Here is a 16,672-nt window from a genome sequence, read left to right as displayed (position 1 = left end):
ATTTACGGCATAAAAGGAAACGCGGGAGAGGACCACAACCACATCATTTTATTTACTGAATGAGACGGAAAATGCAGTGGAATAGAAGATTAGAGATTCCACGGGGAACATGTGTCATATACCAAAAAAAAAAAAAGTCAGCTTTTTTTTTTTGGGGGGGGGAAAAGTGATCGTCTTTCCTTTCCTATTTGTGGGCTGAGCGTATACAGAATTGCATTTATAATGTCTTGTTCTTAGGAGTTGCATGTATCGTGATGCTACAGATAGGTGACGGTGACCTCAACCTGCTGCGAGTGCGTGCCGGCTTGCCAGGTGGCTGCTGGTTCAAGGTGTCACTAAAAAGCAAGGTGAGTGGCAGCACCGGTGCCTGCAGGCTCAAGTGACACTGGCATGAATTCAGAGGTTTGCTGCCAGGACGATGCCAGGGCAGGGGAGAACCATCAATGAAGCCAACACGGAGGTGGTGAGGTGACGGACAGTTCGAGTGGAGGAAGTTGCATGCCTTACAAACTTTTTTTGTGGTTTTCTCTCACAAAATCCTGAAGTTTGAGGATGTCAGTTCAGATTATTTCGGCTATATTTCGTACCCCCAAAAATCCTCCAAACTCACTCTAATATAATATTTTGACCGTTTTCACTTTTTCGGTTCAGCACATTTTGCGTCATCACTTCGAATAGGGTAATGCATCGTGTTTCAATATTCAAGATTTGCACCACTAACATTAATTTAATGAAATCGTAAAGGTCCGAAATGATGACCTACATTTGACCAAGACCATGTAGACGTCAATGGTGCAGATGGGTGGCTGCGGGAGACGCTCCCCTTTCTCCAGCAAGTCTGGAATATCTCGGGTTGAAATTCCATCGTATGGCTTCCCTCCAAAGGTCATCAGTTCCCAAATTGTTACCCCTACAATTAGAATATTATTGTTGAGGTAAAAAAAATAAATACAAAAATATGGGACATTAAAAACAAAAAAAGGAAAATCAACAGGAAAGAACAAATTGTGCGCCATTTGAAAGGCAGCGACGTGAGAAACTAGTTCAACGGAAAAAAAAAAGGATTAAGAAACGACTGAAATGAATGAGAAGGACTAATTGATTCAAATTTACAACGGATCTTAAGATAGACTTAAATGTTCAAAAAAAATTTATGAAATCAGCATAATTATGAGGGAAAAGTGACACTACCAGGAGCTTGACCTCACTTTTGAATCTAACCGGTTCCATGAATTAAAAAAACCTCATTTCAAGTACTGAACAGAAATAAATGCAAATCATCCACGTATTATTTGTAAAAAAAAAAAAAAAAAAAAAAAGAAATTTGAATTTTGAAATATCTGAATGAACCAAAGTCATCAATTAACCCTTATGGAATATTGATCGCGATTACTATATGTAAGAACAATCTCACCATAACTCCAAACATCACTCTGATGAGTAAACTTCCTGTAATGAATGCACTCCAGCGCCATCCATTTAATGGGCATCTGTCAGGGAGAACGGTGACACACAAAACACTCACACACCAGGGATTGTCACGTTTCAATGAACTTGACTGGCAACCCATAAAAAAGGTTTGATGACGCCAAATTAAGAGTTACAAGAATACTTACTCGACAAGGATACATCTATTTGTTTACGTGTCAATGTAGGCGTTTTCCATGAATTACCTTTCCTCCATCGGCATTATATTCCTTCTCATTAACATCAAGCAAGCGTGCTAAGCCAAAGTCGGTGATCTTGATATGGTTGGGAGATTTCACCAGGACGTTACGAGCTGCCAGATCCCTGTGGACCAGCCTCCGCTCCTCCAGATACATCATCCCCTGCAACACACGCGAGTAGTGCGTTTATTTTCAATTGGACTCATTTCCATGCAACCCCCCCAGTCATCAATACGTACTGGCAGTGACCTGCACAAATAATCGCACGCAAGACCGAATCGCCGTCTTGTCTTCACTCTAATGCGATACAACCGTCGAGAACCCCATTAGCTTTTTTCATAATTATTGCTGTAATTATCATTACTAGCACACTGTTATTTTCATGCAAATTCTCATCAATCAACAACCCAACTGTGGAAAAGCCCGTTATATATTTAAACTGCAATAACGGCCTCCATATGTGTCAAAACAGAATCGGCTTTTTAATTAAAACAGGAGCCATAGGAGAAAGAAAACCCATTTCACCCACAACATTTAAGAAAAAAAACATTCAGGCTCACATTGTCTCTGTTACAAAATGTAATTAAAAAAAAATAATAATAATAACCTGCCTATTGAAGGCTATCTTCGATGAAGTTGCCTTGGTTTATGTTTGGTTGTAAAAGTGGCACCAGATATGATTTTGTTTAGAAAGTCAGGACGCAAACATAAAAATGGTTTTAAACTTTGCATCGCCAGACGATCATGAACAAAATCAAACTGAAAAGTGCGGAAAATGTGTGGCCTTTGGTACACACCTTGCAGATACAATCACAGAAATTCATGAGAAAGACAAAGTGCAGCAGGAACAGCAACGATATCTGCCGTATAAAACTACATTGCATTGAGGACTTTTTATAATCACACAACGGATCACCAAGAACTATCGTGATGACATCAAACTTCTCTTCAGTGACCAGCGAGGATTATTTTACTTTGAATTTCAATTCATGGAAATATATAGAGCAAAGACATCACCTCCCCAAAAAACACGATTGCATCTGACAACTTGCTTCAGAAAAGTCTGCGTTTCACCACTGTCTGTGGACAAATCCTCTGGAGACTGCTGAAAATGTCACCGCAATGCCGTCGGTGACTCAATCCAATCACCACGCGCAGAAACCAAGCGATCAATAAGCCGACATGTCGCGCTTGATCTTTGCTGCTGCGTTGCCGAAAGTAGTATTTCTATCGAGAAGCAACAAACATGATGTCGCTGATCCACTTTCTGTGCCAGTTTGTCGTTGGAGCTCACTGACAAGATCACACAGACAACCACATTTCGACACGGCAGAAATGCCAAAAAGCTCGTACCATAATCTTGCTACCTGAGTCCGTACCGACAATTTTATTATTTATTATTTAAAAAATGATTACTTACAAAAAAAAAAGTTATATAGCATATTATGCATATATTATATATTACCCAAAATGCTTTCCGGGGAGGCTACAAGCCAGGCTATCTCAATTCTTGGTGTCAGGATGACACCGAGTAGTCTCAATCATTTCTGAGACAATGTAATAGCGTGAGACAAGGTAGCATGACATCTTGTGACATTTCACTTCCCTGCATAATCGGATTGAGCGAAGGAAGTTTTCAGAACAGGGAGTGTCTTGCAGACATGCATTTGGTATCATGCTTTTAAAATTCTGTTGCATTTTTAGCCATCCCATGACCAGATGTTGACAATATCTGACAGCCTAACGGCTCCGATTACAGGAAACATGCATGTGGGACGAGGAGCCAAGATCCTCCGTACATTTTGTTTCATGTAAGCGGGAGATAAAAAAAAAAAAAAAATCCATGGGCTTGAGCCATGATAGATGAACACTGCCTTTAAATCTCTGGAGATCAGACAAGAAAAGGCAGCAGGGAGGACAAATGTAATGACTTTGAATGCAAGGGAATTACAATCACATTTTACAAAAGGGTCCGCATATGACAATGCTGGGTTTATAAAAAATGGTTGTCGTCTAGAAAGTTGTTTCTCTCTTCCTGAAAATTTGAATCTACGATATTGTCTGTATTTTACTATATTGTTGCTGACCGGCAGAAACCTTGCATGGTCACCAATCAATACTAATGGTCCGTCTACACTACGTCTGTCATTTTAAGACAATTTTAGCCAAATTGAAAGCGGTGAAAATATCTCAAACACAAATAAACTTCCGCTCTTGATCGTGTGTGTGTTTTTTTTTTTTATTTTCGACCATAACGAGCGAAAATTTTGCTTGGGTGTTTAAATTCAATTCATGTGATGCTTTGTTGCAGAAAGACCATCGCGTGAGGTATGTCTCCATTTCAGATGGCTCATTGTTTTATTTATTGCATCACTCATTACTTTAAACCTTTAACAAGAACGAAGGAACGAAAGAAAGAAATAGGAGAAAACGAGTATGATACTCTGTTGCTCATCCACCCTTTTGAAAGTAAAGCAAAAAAGCGCAGCTAGAAAAATCATGACCTCCAGTCACCAGTTATTTATGCTCATTGCACCGAGTCACAAAGAACAAAACCGGGCTCAACGATATTTTCCTCCAATGTGTTTCGGGAAGACGGATGTGACGGCGAATGAAGTGAAGGGCTCCAGATCAAATCAATAGCAGGAGAGAGTGGCGAGGTAGCGCCCATTCTTCACCACCTGGCACTTCCCAATGCAGTTAATTCTGACAAGAAAATAAATACACAGAGGAAGCTGTCAAGACACTCGAGCAGCGCGCGCACCAAAATGTATAATCAAGCGATTCATCTCGACGGCACGAGATTCATGTGGAAACACTCCTAATGAGATTGAACACTCTCTGTGAGCATTTACTGGTGGGGGGGGGCGGAGAAGGACACTTACTGGGAATAACGCTTTATGGTAACACAATCTAATGGCTTTTCATCCTCAGCAGCAAAAGAGACTGATTTGTTAAATAATCTGAATAATTACAACAATAAAGTTAAACACAATCCTCTTTGACAGCATCAAATCAGGCATCTTTTGTCGTACAGCTCTTCTACTGAGGGGCTGGAGTTTAAACTCAAGATATGAGAGATAAAAAAATAAAAAATAAAAAACACACTGCCCAAAGCACACCACTCATATCTCTCTAACCAGCCATCTGATTGGCTGAGGCTGATAAGCTCCCAGAATGCCTCAGTACTGTTTTTTTTGTATGCTGTGCAGAGATATTCATGGTTTTGATTTGAAACCATGACCCTAAGGAGTGTGGTGACCAGTGACATCCCTGCGAGCTAGCATGGGCGAGCTAGCATGCTAACATGCGCCTCGTAGTGCGGCGCGCCCAGTCTAAGTATTAAATACAGAAATAGCACCCTCTACTGGTGCTGCGCCCATTGATACAGCGCGTCTTTTGGCCGTAAAAATACAGTAATTATCACAGCAAAAGGAGAATGAAAGATGAGATGAAAGGATAAAAGGAAGTATTGACTTTTTGGACCTGGAAATACAATCAACATAGGTCCGAACAGTTCAATACAGTCAGATGAAAGTGATGGCAGTAAAACACATTCTTAGTAAAGATACAACTGACCGGCGACCAGTCGGGTGCGTATCGCGCTTCTTGCCCAAAGTCAGCTGGGGTAGCTCGTGAACTAATGAACTGGAGAAGTTTAGAAAATGGATGCGTGGGTGTTTAGTCTGGCAAGAGTTATAGACTGTACAAACAATTCAATTGACTTGAAACATCTTCATTAAAAGGCACAATTTTAGATGCCGCTTTTGGAGTGGATCGAATTTAATTGTGCAGATACAAAATATCTAATTTCATGGTTGGCAAGTTTAAATCAAAAATAATAAATCACCCTCTGTATGTTTAATCCTTTAAAAGCAAAAGAGGTTTTGTCGCAATACCAAAGATGTTTTTCTTTCTTTCAAATCTCTTCGCTGAATTGGTTTTGTTTTTGAATTTTTTTTTCTTTTTAGCAAAAATGCACAAATCCTTACCAGGAGGTAAGGATTTCAAATCAGCCCACGTAAAAGCAGTCGAGAAGGGACTCAAAAAAAAATAATAAAAAAAAGAAATAAAAAAAGAACGGGGACAACCCAAGGCTGCAGAGAAATGTACAAGGAAGGACATGATTGGTTGGACAAAAAAAAAAAAAGAGCCACATGCTTCTTCCTCAATGCTAACAGTATCTGGATTGCGTCTCTGCTTCAACACAGATACTTTTAGCAGATAATTATAAAGAAAGTCCATCCATAAGTAAGATTTAAGAATTAAGTACTGTCCAATTTAAAAAGTGAACACACTTTACTTTGAGGAAATAAGGTGAGTTCACAAATCTATGACCTCTTCGCAAGCCGTCCCGTTTTTGCTAGGCCATAGAGCGTGCTGGAAAATGGCCAACGCATCCCACAATGCAACTAGACTTAAATACAGCGAGCTAAAGAAATGTCTGCCACACTCCTAAATTTCATATGTGGCAAAACAGTGTTTCATTTTGTGATGTGGCAGCCATTTTCCGGCTAGCTGGATCCATTTATTTAGTCCACGAAGACTCGCTAAGACAATCAAATTTGGAACACAGATTGGCAGTGGATTGCCAGGATTTGGCTTGAGACATCTTAGCTAGCTGTTGTTAGCTTCCTGAGTGACTCCTTTAAGCTCGCAGAAGAGCTTTTGTTTTTTTTTTCTCTCTTTGTTTAAGTATGTGTAGTGTATTTAGATTAAAAAAAAAAAAGCCAACAAATTTGATTAAATATTAATACAATACAACACAGACACATGGGTTTCCTAATAAATGTGTTGCTAGTAGTGTTCACAAACTTTGTAGCCATAGTGAGGGCTCAGTTATAGAAAATTAAGAAAGATACCCGCAATTGCAATAAATAGCGATAAACATCTTTACACAGGCAAGAAATAGCACAAGTGATCCATCCACGCCCAATTTTTACTGCATTAACGGAGGTAGTTTTTCTTCAAAAATGTTATTCTGTAACCTGATTTGTTGATAAACCACAACATCCATAAAATCACTTTCAACTATATTTAAACCACTTCGCTTAATGATGAGTATTTCTCGAAGGCACCGGATGTTTGGTGACTATTTTTGTGTGATCAGATGACGAGTGAGCATTAGAGCTTTGTGGCATCAGTGCAACGTTTGCCTGCTGCAGCACATGCTTCATGAATGCTATGGATATAAAAAGATCCCAGTGGGCACGGGAGAGGGTGAATCATTGTTTAAGGAATGAGGTGTGACAAATCAGACCAACGTGGAGGAGAAACAGAAAGGATTACACAATACTGATGAAAGCACGATGCATTTTCTTTCAATTTGAACTAGCATGTCAGAATGGATTTGAATAATGACGTCGGGGGACAGCTTAAATATGAAGCTGCAGACTAGGTAAGCAAGAGAGTGCGAGGGGGGAGACTTTGTGTATATGCATTTATTCTCTCTGATGAATGCCAAATGCGGCAGACACCAGCAAGCCTACAGCACACAGCCGATAACGCTGTTCCTCCCGCTATGTGCGCATCACCAATTCATAATATTTACAACTACAGTATAGTTGCTATATCCTAGTGCTATGACTACTACTAGTGACAGGGAAATGAAGCTTCAAGATGCTTCATGAACCTGTTGTTGTATTGCAGACTCCACTAGATGGCACTGTTGTATGTAGGTATGGAGCAAGAAAGCAAACATTTCAGGTGAGATGTGGACACAGCCCAGGGAGTGTGAAGTCAGGCAGCTGAAAAGACTCAGCTTTCCAAGGTACAGATAATTTTTTAAAAATAAATAAATAAATACATAAATAATTAATAATAAATAAATACATAAATAATAATAATAATAATAATAATAATAAATAAATATAATAATAATAGTAATGATAAATAAATAAATAATAATAATAATAATAATAATAATAAATATAATAATAATAGTAATGATAAATAAATAAATAAATAAATAAATAAAAAATGCAAAGAACTGCATTTAATGCAAACCACACGCCCGTATTTGTTTTACACAAAATGAAAAACGAACACTCTCTCAAATGTAATCGGGCATCATTAAGCTACCCATTCTGCCTAAATGCATCTCTGCAGGGATGTTGCTTGCAACATGACGAAGTGGGCCAAAGTAAAGGCAATCCTCTGTTTGATGAAGGTTTGCTGAAAGTTCAATGAGGAAGCTCCCCCTTTCTTCCTGCTGGGAATTCCTGTCTCATTTCAGCTTGATTGACCCACTGCTGAGGATTTTCCCACGCTGTCAAAGCCATTAAAGTCACAATTCGAATGCTCCAATCACGGTGTATTTGGAGCGCATCGCATTCTGCCCCTCAAAGCGCTTGTGCAATTCTAACAAACATTTTGTGTACGGGACGTCCACTTTGAATATGGCAAATAAAGAGAGTTTCTTGACTCTCTTCTTTCATTCATTTTTCAGTACTGTTTAGATTATAATATTTCATGAACTATTGAAAATGAAAAATCCATATATTGCATAGAGCTGGGTTTGAAAAAATTCGATATATTGATTTACTTATTCATCGCCTGATATAGTTTCATACAACCACATATCTATACTTTTAATAACGTTTTCCCCCCCGTAAATTCACACGTCATGGGATCTCGTCACTACTCGAAAGTAGCGTATCAAAGCAAAATGGCGGAAGCAGTGAAGTCAGCGCCAACAAGCATGAATTCAGATGTATTTATTGCTTTCAGGGTCAGTGTTAAAGAAAACGTACATGATTAATGTAACTACATTGACTTCAATTCTTGTGAATATTAATATTTTAACTTATACACCTAGTTACAGCACGGAGTTTGCACTAATTGCAGCTTTTCATCCGAAAATAAAATTGGTACTGCGTGAAATCATTGATTGAATCGAAAATCAATCAAAGTGAATCATGAATCAAAAATCGAATCAAATCAGGCTCTTGTGTAACGAATGGAATCAATTTGGTAACTGCAAATCAATACCCAGCCCTAATATTGTATTTATTTAAATGATGTCATGTTGTGAAAAAAAAAAATCAATCACACCATCAAAAGAAAGAAAAAAAAATAATCACAAGACCAAAAAAAGGACAAAAATATTTTGGCTGCGTGTGCGGTTGCGTGTGCGGTTGTGATCCAGACATGATTCGCGTCATGTTACTAGTACTGCGTGGCTGCTGCCAGACGACTGGAGTGCCAGGCCCCCGCAGGCACGTTTGGGATCAGGTGGCACATTCAAAGCATGAGCCAACAACATGACCTTGTCCTGGAAAGGCCATTCCAGCCCAGTAATGGGGGCAGGAGCGACTTTTAGAATGTTCGAGGAGACAGAAGCATCAGACACCAGATGGATATGTTAATGCACTTGGCAACAATCTACGCACTACTATTCTTATTTTTACCCGTTACTTGTTCTATATTTTTTTCTGCATGTTAAGCTTCGATCATGTATAAAGAGTTTCTTAAAGACCCTAATAGGATTTTCGGATTTAATATACACTTGTGTTTTGTAAATCGCACCTATGTATGTTGGGGAGGGGGGAAAAAAGCTTTGAGGTGAAGTCTAGGTTTCTTTGGACCCCTCAAGAGAGGGTCTACGAGAGAATGGCTTGGGTTAGAACAGCAGTGCAAGCACGATGTATTTTTTATTTATTTGATAAAATCATGTTCATCATCTCACTGAGTACATTGAATGGTTATTATTTACCAAAAAATAGGCAATGAACCTCTAATTAACTCTTTCAATGTCCACCATTTAAAAGATTGAGAGAGAGAGAGAGAGAAGGAGAGAGAGAAAGAGAGAGAGAGAGAGAGAGAGAGAGAGAGAGAGAGAGAGAGAAAGAAAGAGAGAGAGAGAGAGAGAGAGAGAGAAAGAAAGAGAGAGAGAGAGAGAAAGAGAGAGAGAGAGAGAGAGAGAGAGAGAGAGAGAGAGAGAGAGAGAGAGAGCGAGAGAATGTAATTTAGGGCAGTCTGACTGATCTTTCAATGCTCACAGATTATTGTGTTTTATGACTATGGGAACTACCAAATCAAAGATGAGACTTTTTTGTTTGATCACAAATATATTTCTACCTTACTCCAATTGTAGTAATGAGCAGTAGAAAATAGATTGGTTTCAATCAAATAAACTATTTTGGACCAAAAAAAAAGTCCTCTCTCTATAAAATGAAAAGCAACAGTAACAATGTGCTTTTAATGGCAAAATGATATATTTACAAATTTTCATCAATGTAGCGATTATGCATTTCAAAACTTTACAAACTATTAGCATGTTATTAAGTAGTAATAGTAGTATTTAGTAGTGTGTTCATTTTTTTTTTTTTTTTCCCAAACAGACCACAAATACATATCTGGATTCTGATTTTGGCCTCATTGTTTGACTTTTATTGTTCCCCTGAGATAATTCACACAACCATCCATTGTTTAGTGTATCAGGTCAGTATTTTATCTATCCGATGTACCTTTTATGTTTGTCCTTGCGCTGTGCTTATGAAACACCGTCATAACATGCATGCATGTATATGTTAATCCCAAGCCACTTGTCTTGATACACGCAAACATATGACGAGTCTGGAGAGAAGAGATGTTCTGCCAACAAGCAAAGTAATGTGACATTCTTAATCACATTGGTTGCACATTGGGTGTCTGTCACAAGCTCAGGTTATGACGAAGGTTGGCGACTCTTCGAGACAGAAGCTATTTACAGCTGTTCTAATTTCTTCCGGAGACGGGGAATGCTCTCTCTCTCTCTCTGCCTCTCGCTCTCTCTCTCTGCCTCTCGCTCTCTCTCTCTCTCTGCCTCTCGCTCTCTCGCTCTCTCTCTCTCTCTGCCTCTCGCTCTCTCTGCCTCTCGCTCTCTCTCTCTCTCTCTCTCTCTCTCTGTCTCTCTCTCTTTCTCTCTCTCTCTCTCTCTCTTTGAATGAAATACATCACATTAAGTATATACAGTATGCTTTTCTAAAAATACCAGCCATGGGAATGGAATTGTGCTGGGAAAAAAGAATACACAACATACGGCCTATGCAAATTGGGAAAAGTGTCAAAACAAACGCAGACTGTCTTTCCGAGTAACGCAACCATCTGAACAGCCTAAAACGCGTCTGTTTCGAGAAAAGATGCACATCCTATGCAGTCACTGCAACATAGGCTTCATTTTCCATTATTATCTATAACCTAAAATCCAATTTATATTTCAAGTAAAGTGCCCTTTTGATCTCTGCAATGTATTCCAGACCATCAAACATGGCCGCCCAACTTAGACGGCTAAAAACGAAATCATGCTGTTTAACTCATATCCCACAAACGTAATATTAATCAGAATGCCATGTTTCGACTAGTGAAGGCGAATAGAACATTGGGTTGACGTCTCCTTTAAAACATGAAGTTCAGGAATGTGCCCATCTGAGTCTCCAGTTGCCATATTGCAGGTGTTTGCGGTAAACTTGAAAGAAGCTAAGGTCAAGAAGAGAGAATAAATATTCTACAGCTTCCTCCTCTGAGCCTTGGGATGTGTCGCGGAGTACGTGCCTGGATGGAGGAGTGGGAGTGCATGAGATCTTTTTTTTTTTTTTTTTAAATAAATGAACAATGCCAAAGTGACCAGCCAATTAGGGAAACTGAGCAGGACGTTCCTCAATAGTTTTGGTGTCATTTGCTAAGCGATACAACCTTGAGCTCGGACAATTCAACAAAGCATCACAGGGGATTTTGAAAAGAGCTGCAAGCTTTGAAAAGATTAGATAGCATTTGAGGTTTTCAGACACGAAAAGTGTCCACGGACACAAGCGTGAAGAGCCTGGTAAGAGGCAAATCAAAATAAATTTTCCAGGAGACATTTCATTTTAATAATTAATTGCGTTGAGCGCGGCAATATTACCATATGAAATAAGTGTGAAGGTTATGTTTTTCATTAATTTATTTTCCAATCACGACTAATAGGCATAAAAGGTGGCCACAGGATCCATTCTTTGCATTCTCTGAAATTATTAAATAAGTGCTAAATGGTAAATACGGCAAATGACAATGAAAATCTCCCCCAAAAAACAAACAAAAAAAAATAGGTGTCGAATCGTCCTTTATGAGACATGCACACCAGGAGTGAATCTGTATTAATTGTCTTTAAGTTTTATATATGTGTGTGGGGGTGCGTGTGTGTGTGGGTGTGTGTGTTGGAAAAAGACAGTGACAGACGGGAGGCTTGAGATGCAGTTGCTGCCATGGCAATAACATACTGTCGCCAAAGCAGGACTAATCTGTGCTTCTTTCGGTACTTTTCTTTTTTTATTTACCGTTGAGGGGAATCCTAAGAGCTGGGCTCACAGGGAGCAGGACTCAATTAAGAGAATTTACTGGAGAGTCGCGGCGGACTATACAGATTGATCCACCAGAGTGTTTGTAACTCTACAACTGCCATCACCCGTCAATCATAGAGCATGTCGCTAGCAGGCAGTACAATTTTGTTTAACTTGTGCAGAGGAAGGATAAACCTTAATCGAGTGTGTTTTCACTGAGCGGGGCAAATAGTGCTATGTATGTCGCATGGCGTCAGAGATAAAGCTGTTTTATAGAAATGTATGTAGGTGCTTTACCATGCTTTGGTATAACAAAACAGACAACCAGCCAGTTTAAAAAAAAAAAAAAAGCGAGAGACATTTCAATTCAACCTGACGAGCTCTCTCTTTCAAATCAAATAGATCTTTCAAGCAAACATTTTCCCAGGAGAAGAAAGACATCCTCGTCCAAAATTCCGAATCAAGTCTTATTTATGCAGCAATGAAAGACCACCACGAGGAAAAAAAAAGCTTCAGAAAAAAATACTTTGGGAATACAAATGGGGTGCCGGCATTCGTGAGAGCTGGAACAAGAGCAGAGGATTTAGGAAGACACTTGTTGATAATATCAAATACTTCAGACCTGTGATCTGCTTCTACGCGCGTGTGTGTGTGTGTGTGCATGCGTGTGCGTATTTGACAGGGCGTCTTGAAGCGAGCATACTATCTGAATCAAGTTAAAAAAAATGTTTTCTTCATTTCAAATACAGCAATAAAAATAAAAGCAATACGAAATATGTTACAATTGAATATGTAACGGGCTTTCCAATAATAAAAATAAAATTAAAAAATAAATAGATAAAAAAAAATACAACAAGTTGCTGTATACGGACTTCCATGCCAACAAAGCAACAAAAGATTTATTTGTTTATTAGCAGGAATTAAAGTCGCTTATCGCCGTTTTGAAAAATAATCACCAAAGGTGTTGGAAAAAGTCCCTAAAATGGGTTGTGTGATTTTAAAAACTACCACCTCTCTTCAGAGCCATGCAGTTCATGCAAACAGTGGATGTAAGCATGGAAGCGCTTTGAACTTAGGAGGCCGCTAATTAAAAATCTTTAAAATCAATTACGAACCGCCTCGCCCTAAGTGGCAGTTGGATGGCTATGGGCTTATCACAGTAGTGCGTGAAGCTTTGTGCCTTATTAAGAGTTGCTTCTAGCAATAAAAGATACAAACTCATTCACACAGTGTAGTTCACTTAGTACTCCAAAACACACAGCGAATGAGATCTCTTTAAAGAAATGAAGAAACAGCATGCAGCCAAAGCTGCCATCAACAAGCTTTTGCCTAATAAGGCTAAGGTCTTTTCATGGGCATCATTAACTCATTCACTACCAGCCGAGTTAAAAAAAAAAAAAAAACGTATTTTGGACGTATTTTGCCGTCAATGGGTGTGAATGAGTTAATAGCCAAATTTTAAACCATTAACACATTTTATTTTTAATAAATGCGCTCCCGGTATTATTTAAAAATTTCACATATGCTGTAAAACACTTGCATATGGCTGAATTGCTCGTGTGTAGAAGCCTTCCCATGTTATATACTCTAAACGAAAAAGACGTGTGTCACACCAAGTATCATAAAAACATAATGGAATCTTACAAATAAATAAACAAATAAATCCAGGTCATGAATTAATGCCAAAACCCATTCACACCGAGCAAACAGAACACGCAGAGGGTGACAAGGCTTTAAAAGCACACTGTAGAAAGGAGACGGCGCGAGATAAAACGGAATAAAATAAAGCATGCATACATCACAGCGCTGATAAATCTGCTCATTAGTATATCTCTTGAGGTGGTGATCATTATGAAGATATGGCGTTGGTGACAGAGGGAGGGAGCGCTGGGAGTTTCCTCTGGCAGCAAAGTTCTGTCACTTGGAAGAGACCAGCTTACATAACATTGAGCGACCCAAACAGAAGTCATGCTTGAGTCCACCACAAAGACAATTTTATAATACGTCTTGCTTTCATTTCGTTTGGGAATGTGGATTCAAAAACGAACATTCGTCTGTCCAGACTTGGGACGTTAACGTGCAAATACCAAAGAGACAATTCACTAATAGTAGAGGTTGGCTTCAACATGATAACACGTTTTTTTTTTTTTTCCCCAGAGACTTTCGAATGGAGGCGTGTGAGGACACATTTGAGAGGGACCGCCCACATTTTAGGGCCGCAGACTGCGTATCTGGGATGGATCGAAAAAAGGACACAACTCAGCGACTTCCCATTCTTACGCACATGGGACGAAAAAATAAACTACACATAATCATCCACCTTTCATGTGTAATAAATATATCCATGTTAACAACTGTTCACAGCAGGCAAACATTGTATTTATTCATGTATAGCTGCATTCATTCACTTTGCCAAAGAGTGATCTGTGTAATAATTGTGTTGCACAGCATGAGGTGGGGGCTGGGGGGACGATAGAGAGGGGGGGGGTTGTAATGTAGCGCAGTGTGATGGTAAGTACTGTAAGTGGTTTGATGGGTTAATATTTCCCTGTGGAAAGTCAGCATAGTACTTACTGACTGGATATGATTTAACCACCATGGAAACGGAAAATAATTTGGGACTGCAAAAAAAGGTTATTTTTTTTACAATATTAATATGTATTATTATTTTTTTTTAAGTATTTTTTTTTAATTTATCTTTCTATTTTAATTCAGAACAAAATCAGAAGCCATCTATTTCAACTCTAAAAGAGGGATCCTTAATCCTGTTCTCCTAGGGCAGGCGTGGGCAAACTACGGCCCGAGGGCCACATGCGGCCCGTTAAACGTTTAAATCTGGCCCGCCGAACTAAAATTAAAGGAATAAACCTTGTTAATATTTTATTTGCTAATAACTGTGTTTTTTCAAAGAATAAATATTGCTGTAATGCTTTTGTTCACTTTCATTTCAAATTAAATGCAAATCCATCTGCTCCAGGTCCGGCCCCTCTGTCAAATTTTAGACCCCATTGTGGCCCGCCAATCAAAAAGTTTGCCCACCCCTGTTCTAGGGCCAGTGCCCTCTTGACGGAACATCAGAATTATGACAATGTGCATATAATCAATGAACAGAATAATCAACAAAAACCACAACAGAAAAGAAATGTTTGGAACCACAATAATCATTGATACACAAAATTTAGTGCCAAGCCACAGATTATGCAACAACTCACCAAACGGAGCCAACCAAGTTAAACATAACGCATTCCACTAAAAAAAAAATGCAAATTTACCTTCGCAATCTGGACACACCAGTTGAGCAACAGCTGCGAGCCGATGTTGTCCTTATGCTCGTAGACGTAGTCGAGAAGGCAGCCGTGAGGCATCAGTTGCGTAACCAGCTGGATGGTAGGACTCAGGCTGACACCGAGCAGACGCACCAGGTGAGGGTGCTCCATGCTGGCCATAATCAGGGCTTCCTGAAACACACATTTGCATCCTCTGGTAGGTGGCGCAAAGGAAACATGGCGGGATGCGCTTATGAGGGTGTGCACACTTCAAACACATTTTCATTTTTTTTTTTTCTCTTTAATTCATTTGAGGTGTATGGATCATAGGTCACACTACCGGTAGAAAATATGACTAAACGATCATAGTTTCTTTTCTTTTTCTAGTTTTTAACATCACAAGATGTGCACAGGGGTGTGGAGATTTTTTAGATCTACAGTATCGTAGTCTTGGTGAGGTTATGTCGTCGTTTAACAGTAATATAAAACCATTTCTTGGGGCTAAATTTCCCTTAATTTCAGATATTTAAAGATTTTATTTCTTGTTTTATATCAAGAGCTATTGTTCAGCAGATTCCTATTTTATTCGGTTACTGTTATTTTATTTGACATTTATGGTAAAATTTAAGGAACAACAAATCAGAAGTTACTCACCAGTTAATCGAACTCAAGTAATTATTTAGAGGATTACTTTTTAGTTTTACCCCAATCATATTATTTTAAAGTAACAATAAACTTTACATTTATTGTCAACTTCACCCATTTCTGGGTGAGAGTGTTATTTTCTGTCGAGAAATACAATCATGGAAGAGATTGTACATTATGGGAAATTCTTCTTACTACCTCTCTGTTTTATTAATAAAGGGACACCTCATTGTATATTTACTACTTCTTCTTTTATTATTTTGTATTTTTAACGTTCTGTACTGCTATGGCCATGGTTTTCAAGAGCAGCCAGAGGAAGTTGGAGGAGGAAGGAGTTGGACTTTTTTTTTTGTCAAAAGAATAATGCAATAAATAGTATGCCCACGTAACAGCCAGTTTTTGTAAATATTGGTCATTTTATAATTGCACGAAAAAAGAAGTAGAAGCACAAGTTCAAAGACTCAAGGAACACTCGGCGAACGTTCACAATGTTTACAAGTGCGGAGTTAACTGGCAAAGATCACAGGACTTCTTATTCTGTTTAAGGATCACGTTTCTCTTGAAGCAGCAAGCAGCAAGGTTCCACTCAAGTCAAGATGTGTAGAATTTTATTTTATCAAAGTGGATGCTTGTATTGCGGCATTCTTGGCATTTTTTTTGAGGGGGTAAAAAAATACACAATTAATGAATTTGCCCACAATACTACGTTATTACTACTACATTACAATACGCTTTGCCCCTCGATAGTCAGGTTCAACTCTGAGCGTTACAATACACATCCACACATCCATATTAT

The 16,672-nt window shown here is 38.8% G+C and overlaps 1 protein-coding gene across 3 annotated transcripts in view; it reads right to left on the bottom strand.

Moving 5' to 3' along the window:
- erbb4b (erb-b2 receptor tyrosine kinase 4b) overlaps positions 1 to 16,672 on the bottom strand; it is a 237,843-nt gene that overhangs the window by 9,293 nt on the left and 211,878 nt on the right. For all 3 annotated transcript variants that reach the window (XM_088315296.1, XM_088315294.1, XM_088315295.1), the window contains exons 20-23: positions 15,238 to 15,423; positions 1,674 to 1,829; positions 1,415 to 1,490; positions 764 to 910 (exon numbers count right to left, since the gene is read on the bottom strand). In XM_088315296.1, coding sequence (XP_088171422.1) covers positions 764 to 910; positions 1,415 to 1,490; positions 1,674 to 1,829; positions 15,238 to 15,423 — 565 coding nt within the window. The remainder of the gene's footprint in view (positions 1 to 763; positions 911 to 1,414; positions 1,491 to 1,673; positions 1,830 to 15,237; positions 15,424 to 16,672) is intronic.

The sequence above is a fragment of the Idiotropiscis lumnitzeri genome, chromosome 14, assembly GCF_059441095.1.
Source record: "Idiotropiscis lumnitzeri isolate Australia: NSW breed Sydney's pygmy pipehorse chromosome 14, RoL_Ilum_1.0, whole genome shotgun sequence".
Lineage (NCBI taxonomy): Eukaryota > Metazoa > Chordata > Actinopteri > Syngnathiformes > Syngnathidae > Idiotropiscis > Idiotropiscis lumnitzeri.
This window is presented reverse-complemented; position numbering and strand designations above follow the sequence as displayed.